General features: G+C 45.9%; 5 protein-coding genes across 5 annotated transcripts; 4 read left to right on the forward strand and 1 right to left on the reverse strand.

The window, feature by feature from the left end:
- Nucleotides 1-211: 211 nt before the first annotated feature.
- On the forward strand, nt 212-1967 carry LACBIDRAFT_329355 (uncharacterized protein; the record flags this gene model as incomplete). Its single annotated transcript, XM_001883422.1, has 8 exons — nt 212-246; nt 458-574; nt 769-846; nt 880-913; nt 966-1163; nt 1268-1599; nt 1705-1822; nt 1917-1967. 8 exons carry the CDS (start codon nt 212-214, stop codon nt 1965-1967), a joined length of 963 nt encoding a protein of 320 aa, XP_001883457.1.
- An 842-nt stretch (nt 1968-2809) lies between these two features.
- Nucleotides 2810-3669, forward strand: LACBIDRAFT_329356 (uncharacterized protein; the record flags this gene model as incomplete). Its single annotated transcript, XM_001883423.1, has 5 exons — nt 2810-2828; nt 2981-2998; nt 3081-3323; nt 3347-3389; nt 3453-3669. 5 exons carry the CDS (start codon nt 2810-2812, stop codon nt 3667-3669), a joined length of 540 nt encoding a protein of 179 aa, XP_001883458.1.
- Nucleotides 3670-3942: 273 nt separating this feature from the next.
- Nucleotides 3943-4158, forward strand: LACBIDRAFT_302502 (uncharacterized protein; the record flags this gene model as incomplete). Its single annotated transcript, XM_001883424.1, has 1 exon — nt 3943-4158. One exon carries the CDS (start codon nt 3943-3945, stop codon nt 4156-4158), a length of 216 nt encoding a protein of 71 aa, XP_001883459.1.
- Nucleotides 4155-7060, reverse strand: LACBIDRAFT_329357 (uncharacterized protein; the record flags this gene model as incomplete). Its single annotated transcript, XM_001883527.1, has 14 exons — nt 4155-4188; nt 4217-4408; nt 4457-4536; nt 4572-4707; nt 4869-5131; nt 5182-5307; nt 5361-5528; nt 5585-5801; nt 5885-5904; nt 5959-6196; nt 6254-6375; nt 6425-6786; nt 6852-6983; nt 7042-7060. The coding sequence occupies 14 exons, from the start codon at nt 7058-7060 to the stop codon at nt 4155-4157; spliced, it is 2109 nt and encodes a 702-aa protein (XP_001883562.1).
- Nucleotides 7061-7368: 308 nt separating this feature from the next.
- On the forward strand, nt 7369-8278 carry LACBIDRAFT_302505 (uncharacterized protein; the record flags this gene model as incomplete). Its single annotated transcript, XM_001883425.1, has 3 exons — nt 7369-7642; nt 7712-8199; nt 8255-8278. The coding sequence occupies 3 exons, from the start codon at nt 7369-7371 to the stop codon at nt 8276-8278; spliced, it is 786 nt and encodes a 261-aa protein (XP_001883460.1).
- Between the last annotated feature and the right edge of the window lie 384 nt (nt 8279-8662).

Below are 8662 nucleotides of genomic sequence, written 5' to 3' on the forward strand. Positions count from 1 at the left end.
CACCTGAAAGAGCCCATGACCGTTCTCTTGGTCCTTGTCAGCCATAGCGAGGGTGTGAGATGGGCAGGAAGAGAGCGAGGGGGGTGGTGGGGCACAGGCAAGCAAATGGCGGTGGTGGTGATGAGAAAGCAGTCGTGACCAAGTTGTCACAATGATCATCACGCTTGTAACTTGTGGCGGAGTTTCGAATTGATGCACGGCACACTCAAAAATGCGAAATCACGAAGAACGACACATTGTTACCAGGTGTGTCGCTTCTCACATGATGTGTCCTACTCCTCATCTGTGTGTGTGTCTCTCCTCTTGTATATCCTCGCAACATTGGGGCAAACTTTTTGGAAGGTTGCAATTGACGTCTTGTGACTTGGAATAGGTGAGTGTGCCCATAGCAAATCATACATGCCATGCTGCAACTTATGTAAATCCATAGGTTTCTCTGAACCTGAAACATTAATAGTCTGCATGAATGCAGGGCTAAGCGCCTAGCAAGTATCTCCAAGCCTCGACATTTGCACGAGGTCGACCCCAAAACAACTATGTGCGGCGCCAATATTCCCCTCCCCTCTTCCAGGAGGTACGATCAGGTTCGAACACATATTTGGCACCCACGTCCTCCCACCTCTGCATCTCTTTGAAGTCTTTCGCCCAATCCCAGCCTGCAAGAATAACACTCACCTTCCACTGTTTCATCCCTCTGCTTGCCTCGGTCACAGTGAATTGGCAATATTTTGTCCTTCACCAATTTGTCTGCATTATGACCTATCCCAGTCATGAGCATCCCTATGTTCTTGGAGCAAGTGAATCTCTTCAAAAAAACGACATTGTCATCGCGTGCGTACTGTGGTTGTAAGTTCAACATTACTCTAAAACATTTTACAGAGTGGTGGCTACAACAGGCATTGGGAAGACCACAGTAGGTCCTTTGCCCAGCTACTTGTCTTCGCTAATGCTACTGATTGATGCAGTTCATCAATAACTTTGCCAGGGCACTGTTACTTTTGGACAATTCCCTCCAAGGTTCTAATGCTGGTGTTCAGGCTGTCGTGATTCCGGGCGTCGGCAGAAGACATTTAATCCTGGTTGAGATACCCGGCTGTGGCAGCATTGCAAGAGGCAATGACCAAATCGAGATCCTTGTCAAAGAGTGGCTGACTTCAAAGCAAGTACACCTTGAACGCTGTATCATGACAGGGATGCTAACAAGGACCAAAGATAACATCGGGGCAAATTTAACGGAGTTGTCCTCCTTGACAATCTCTGTTACCAGTTCGCAAGCACACAGTTCCTACACAATTATATCAGGAAACATTGCAAGGATATGTGCAAGCATCTTGTGCTCGCAACCACGAGTTGTGACAAAGGTCATGAGGATATGATGGTCAGCGGGAGCTGGAAGCCTTTGATTGATAAAGGAGCCACAGTCTTTCGCCTCGACAACACCGCTGCATCAGCGTTAGAATTGGCAATAACCCTCCTTGCGAAGGATCAAAGCGTCAGTGACGCAGAGCACCTCAACCTCGGGAGAAGGCAAGCCAAATGGCATGGCACAGGTACAGCCTTAACTTGCTTGCCTGTCTATCCAGTTCGATTTATAGGACTGTGCAGGCTTGCCGCCGCCCCTCAGAGATCCAGATCATTCCTCAGAAACGGCACCATTAGCGTTCGACCATGACCTTACACAGGACGACACAATTATTGCGTTAGTATTGGGGAGCAGCAACCCACTGCCAAATTTTCAACTCCGCCGTATTTTCCCATCACCAAAGACCTGATCAAAAAATGGTTGATCGTCTCAACTGCTCGTATTTACTTCAACACAACAGTAGATTGCCACTTTAAGTGTGGATATATGTAGGTGGAGCATAAGTAAAGGTGCTTGTATACAATTTAGCACAAAAATACAAATATTCCATCAGTTAATATCTTACTTCAAGCCTTCCAAACCCCTTTATAAAATTCTGTCCTGAACAAATCCATCCTACGCTCCATGAGTTTGTGCCTGCAAAAATTTGAAAGAACACCTCTACAGATGAGGTAGCAATCCATGATGGGGGAATGGCATGGTAAGACACGTTGATGATCACGTGTTGCAATAAAGAAAGTAACTGAAGTGTGACCAAAGTGCGACTATCGGCGTCAGCAACACATTATCTTCATTACCTCTGCATATATTGACTTGTTAACCACAAGTATCTTATATCATGGGCAAAGACACTTGGAAACTGGGCCGGAAGTTACGATCGACATTGCAAACTTCCCAGTCAATGACAAACCTTTGCAACATTCACTCCGACAACTTGGAGAACAGACCGGAACACAATATGAATGTCTAAAGCTCAAAACCAGCAGGAGCTTGAAGCTCAACTTGACGTGAGGAGTGAATAGGAAAGCTACATTCCAGAGGAAAATGCATCTGACATGTATAGTGACACAGATATAGAACTTGGCTACTAAATTCAATCATAATAGTATATTATATATCACCACAAACAACATAGACTTGTAGATTGGTTCCTATGTATCAATTGAAGTGAAATAACAGTCGTCGACCACTGAATTTGACTATTTGGCACGAGACAAACAGAACCAAACAGCACGATTTTATTGGCACGGTTACCGCTCCCCATACTATTAGTAATACAGTCATCCACCGGCTAATGAGACACCGAAATTGGAAAATTAGCTTCAACAAATTTAAGCACAACCTTTCACTACAAAAACTACATGAAAATCTGAGATAAATACCCTCTTATAACTGTGCCAAGTTTCAGAATGTTTGAACAACCTTTCGTGAATAAAAACTAATATTATGGGTGTCTCAATGAGTGGTGTGACTGTATTTCAGCTACTTCTGAAAAACAGTCCATTTTGAAAACTCCACAGCATCGTCAATATTGTCTTGACTGCATCCAAACTTTGTAGACTGGTAGATATGAGCTTTTACTACATGTTAAAATTTGTTTTGTAAAAATTGGTGTAGCATTGAGTGAGATATTAGGTAGGCAAAAGTGTCTCAAATGATGGCGGTGTCTCATTGGCTGGTGGATGACTGTAGTATAATCCTTTCTGTGGGTTCACAGGATTGATGGTGCCCACCAGGTTGATGGGCCCAACTGGGACAGGGAAGAGTTTGGTCCATGTCTTTGTTGGCCTTCTCCAATCCTATCATGAAGATGACCTCCTAGTTTATCAACACACTGATGGGACAAATCTGTTGCATACGTCAATGATTCAGTTGACTCTTGCACCCAAGAAGTTCAAGTCTTCACATGTCTACACCCTGATGGTTCTGGACGAAGGATCTTTCTCATTGATACTCTCGGGTTTGACGATTCCAAACGCACAGATTATGAAATTCTCACTATCATCACCCAACAGTTAACGGAATCGTAAGTATATTGTCTGGCAGCAGTGCGAACACGTTGACAACCTCTTTCTGATCCCAGTTACAGGCGACGCATCATCCTTAGCGGCATCATCCAGTTTTGCAGTATTGCAGACGCTAAAATGTGTGGTACTCCTCTTATAAACTTGAAGATATTCGAGCAGCTTTGCGGTCCCAATGTGCTGAAAAATGTGATTCTCACAGCCACCTTCTGGGACCAGGTCAACACCGATATTGGTTCGAAATGCAAAGCTCGGCTAGATCAGAGTTTTGGGAGGGAATGATAGCACAGGGCTGCCAGGTAGCGCATTTGGAGCCCAGGGAACACAAGACTGCGTGGAAGATCATTGATATGTTTGATTCCACAGCCTCTTGGCCAAACATCTTGAAGATTCAGACCAAGATGGTGGATGAAAAGAAAGCACTTCATGACACCTCAGCTTTCAAAATGCTTGCCAAATTGTTGACTTTCTTCAAAAAGTTTGTTGGCCATTAAAGAAGTTGTGGAATGGTTGTGCGAAGACTTAGGGTGTTGCAAAGGATATCCGCTGGTAACCATGCAAACTTCATGGTTTCTGTTGTTGCAGCAGGCTATGACAACGCTTGGGTGCATAAGTAATCTTCTCTTCCATCACATTATAAGTACGAAGATAGTCCTCATATGTTTTATGAAGCTACCTATCGCTAATACATCGCGGTGGCCTTCACCTGGTTTCAAGATCTTCTATAGCACAACTCAGCAACAATTATACTTGAGATCCGTTCGCTACTAGTAGTTGTCCATGACGATGGGTGGTAGGTTTCTGTATGTGATTCCCATAATGAACTAACGATGAAAGTTGTTCATGAGTTATTGGATGACTCTTTGTCTTCCAGATTGACTCAACTTTGGTGATAACTTCATTGATATCCACATAGACCGGAACATTGCCTACGTCCCTTCCCTCCAATATAAACACGCGAGAACGGAGTTCTTGGTGTTCAGCCCATGCACAACATGTATGTCGGACAGGTTTGCTTTGTCTGTGAGAATCGTTCAGTTTATCGTAAAAAAAGCGGGGAACCACACACATCAGCAAGATCGCACTTTGTTTGGGAGGGCTTGGGCCAGTCATCCGATGTTGCCAAGATTCCTGATCACCCAAGTTTACCTGCTTGGCCAAAAAAAGAGATCTGTTTTAATTACCTGGAAATCGGCCAAACGAGACCCAAATGACCACAATTCTCCATGACTTGGCCAAATGGCGTTGAATTGGGGATGCTTAGGATGAGGTTGGAGCAGGTAAAATTGTTGAATTTTCGTATTTAGGGTACTTGGTAGACTATGTAAAATGACTATGACAACCCTTTTATGCACGTTGATGGTACTTTTAGATTTCCTGACCCTCGCAAAAATGAGCTTGTAGAATCCCAGTGATGACTGCCCAGACATCTAGATGCAAGTCAACAAAGCAACAAGGGAATGAAGCAAAAAAAAGCGTACCAAAGTTCAACAAGAGTTTGAGGATCAACACTGTCCTCGTCATGGTCATCGTCGTCATCAGCAGAAAAGATCCCCGCCCTAGTGTTTGCCTCGGCGAGAATTGATGCCCAGTCCTTTGGCGCAAGTCGCGTGGCTACCGAAATCCAAGAGCAGGATTTTTCACCCCACTCGCTCTCGCCGAACATCTGAACAGTCTTTTTGTTCCCTTTTTCATCTCTAATAGGATCCATGCCAGAGGACCAGAGGGAGAGCGCACATTCAAGCTGAGCCAAGCTTAGTAACCAATTGAAAGGTAGGAGGAGTTGTGGCTTACTGCAGCAGTTGACAATCCCAATCCTCCCACTGGGAGACCATATGATTTTGCGGCGAAGGCCGTCTTCTTGAAGTGGCAGGTAAAGACCTCGAGGATGAGGTCAGACTGGAGTGCCCCCTTCTTGCCCTGTGATGATGATCAGTAGGAGAACACAGAAAGCGATAGAATCCAGTACGTACTGCAGGGGCCAAAGGGTCTTGATATATGAACTTGAAGTTCAGGCGTTCAGTTTTGCAATACGCAATGATGTCGTCTTGAGCGAAGGACTGGTCCCGGAAGAAATTGGAGAGGACCTGCAATGCACTGGTTCCAATAGTGCTGCGCCAGTTGGTCAAGACATCCCCAGCCTAAATAGTGGATAGCTTGGGGTAAGACATAAATAATAGATGATGGAGGATCTTACCAGGGCAATGATGGCGTCAACCGGTTCCTCCGCACTCGATTGCATGTATTCATACATGTCGAGGTCTGGAAAGACCTCCCTCCAAATATCCTGGACAACGAGTGGCATGAATGCGCCAATAGCGGCGTAGGCACAGAGTTCTACAGCCCCCCTGTCAATAATCATTGTGCACGCAACCTTCTTCCATTTGGCAACATACGCAGCGCCCGATGCACCACTGGGGAATGGCAGTGAGCTGGTGGTAAACTTTCCACGCTTGCCGCGGCCTCCAGGTCCATTGGTGTCAAGGTGGTGACTGACTTCTCGGTGATTTTGGTCTTCTGAGGTGCAATAAAATCAAAGCGTTGAAAAAAAGGAGAACACAGCTGACTCACCAGTTCGACCCCCTTTTGCCCATCTCGAATCTTAACCATTGACAGTTTCGACGCTTGCACAGCAGCCAGGCCTTCCAGGGTTTCCTCCTGATCGAACTCGCCCAACTTATCACAGTCGTCTTGATCATTATCAACGTTTTGAGCAGGCAGGGTTTGTTTCTTCATGCCCAGCTGGTACCCTACCTGCTTCTTCCAGCCAGGAAGTAACCCGCCATCTGTTTTCTTTCCGCGCTTCACACTAGCAGTTCGGTCCCGCATATCAACACAATGTCACCACAGTAAAATGTGCACTCACCTCGGTGCATCCTCAACCGTCACAACATCCTTGCGTTTGTTTGTTGATACAACAGCACCAGCGACGGCTGGATTCTGGCGGAGTTCTTGAATATCTTGATGAAACGTTCCACGAGGTGGTGCCTGGAGAGGATGTGTGTCAGAAGGGATGTTGAACAATCTGGTATGTTACCTTGTTCTTTTTGCCCTTTGCGACCTGTTTGCCTTTTACAGAAATTGGTACAGCTTCTTCGTCATCACTTTGGTTCTGTTGCATCACGAAGTCTTCATCATCTTCTCCTTTGTCTTCCCACTCGCCAACTCCCAAACCATCGCTCTCGCTGTCAACCATTGACTTGGGGGGGATGCCTGTCATGCCATCTGAGACGCCTCCATCTGCATCAACATCAATGGCCACATTCTCGACTGGTTCTTCAGATCTCATTGACGCGCTTGAGGGTGGACGTGTAACACGGTAAGTAAGTCCTTTCTGGCAGATGACTGGAATCCCTGCTGAGTGCTCCACTAGTGCAGGTGCCATGGCCCCAACTGGTGCTATCATCACCTAGCAAATATAAACTGAAGTTAGTATTGAGTAAGCATGGCTTTTTGGTATTTACATACACAGTTGGTAGACATTGACGACTTATGAAGGTTGGGACGCATAGCTTGACCAGCACTTGCTCGGTCTGCAGCACGGATGCTGTCCTCGAGCTGGGCAATCCGAGCCTTCATCGCAGCTTCCTTAGTCGCTGCGACTGAGGCAGTAGTTGCAACAACGGCAGCTGCTGCCTCGTTATCAGCCTTGACTTGAGCAGAGGTTCGTCATTTCGTTGTGCTATTGAGAAGGATCTGTGCAGGGTGCTGATTAGCATTTGCACACTTAGGACAACTCGCCGACATATTGGAATGTGTTGAATGCGACAGAGGGGAGGGTGGTGAAGGTTGGAAAGAAAATAATCGGGTCTTTCACTACCTGAAGAAAACAAACGGGTCTTTCGCTACCCGATGGCCACGCGTCCACCAGGTAGAAAAATTTCCCCTAACCGGATGAAGGGCCGGCCCCACTAACTTAGAGTTTTTTCAGAACTTGGAGTTTTTTCATTTCAGCCCTTCTCCCCTCATTATCGACCGACAATGCTTCACATTCGCTGCTCTCATGCTGGTTGCCCACAGCGCTTCAAATGCCAATGGGGTCTCACCTACCACCTCCGCACTGTACACCGAAACTCTAATTGGGTTAATTCTGATGTCCCTTCTGTGGGCGAAGATTTTCATGATTTGGATGGCCTTGGACACATCTCACCAGGTGCTGAGAGTGCACAACCTTCCTGGTCCCAACCTCCCTCACCTGAGCCGCAACAAGCCCCTCCACCGAGGCCATCACAAATTTTTCATCCACACCTCACTGGTAAGTCATGACATTTTCTTTCGTTTGCATGGTTCTCACTCCACATTGGTGTCCCCTGTGATTCTGAAGGCAATCCACTTCCTCCTGGTACCCTACCTCTTCCCAGGACAGCTGCACAGCCGACAGATTGGTCGCCGTTCGAGAGCGAAATTCAGTGTCGGACCGCAGATTTCTTGTACCGCTGCGTTGAGATGTCGGCAGGAAACATTGACGAACTTCTAGAGTTATGGGCTTTAGATAAGATGAAATCTGATCAATTGGGTCCCTTCACCTCATACGAGCATATGTACTCCAGCATCGATGCAATCCAGCTTGGTGATGCACCCTGGAAATGTTTTACTGTGAGCTATACCGGGGATGTACAGCCGAGTGATCCCTCTTGGAAGTCAGCAGAATACGAGGTCTGGTTTCGGGATCCTGAGGTCATCATGACCCAGATGCTCGACAAGCCGGAGTTCGATGGCCACTTTGATTACGCACCTTATATTGGTCTTGACAAATCTGGCAAGCAGCGTTGGAGTGACTTCATGTCAGGCAATTATGCTTGGCGTCATAGCGTGAGTCCAGATAATTTACTTCCGAAGCTTTTATTGAAGTTTGTCTCATTTTTAGGAGTGGTACCTACCACTTTTATGATAAAATTTGGGCAAGTGCCTGCACAACTTTTTGGACACTGCCCAGGTTTTTTATGAAATGAGAAATGTAGGGCAAGCATTATGAAATGTGTTTCATTCCCTCCCATAGTTGTTTCGTATCCATTTTATTCCTTCCCTATACCTTTTCATAACTATTTCTTTTTTGTCTGGCCATTTATTTCATTGCCCCTCAGTCCCATTTCTTTCCTGTTTCTTTGTTGCCTAGCCTTTCATTTCATTGCCTCCCCAGGGTTATTTCTTTCCTACCCAGTAATTTCTTATTGTTGCCTAGCTATTTCATTTCATAGTTGTAAATATCTTCCTGGGACTTGATTATTTAATACATGTGATGCCTTGTAAAATGTCTTTACCTTGCTTATCCCTT

The sequence above is a fragment of the Laccaria bicolor genome, genomic scaffold (assembly GCF_000143565.1).
Source record: "Laccaria bicolor S238N-H82 LACBIscaffold_21 genomic scaffold, whole genome shotgun sequence".
NCBI lineage: Eukaryota > Fungi > Basidiomycota > Agaricomycetes > Agaricales > Hydnangiaceae > Laccaria > Laccaria bicolor.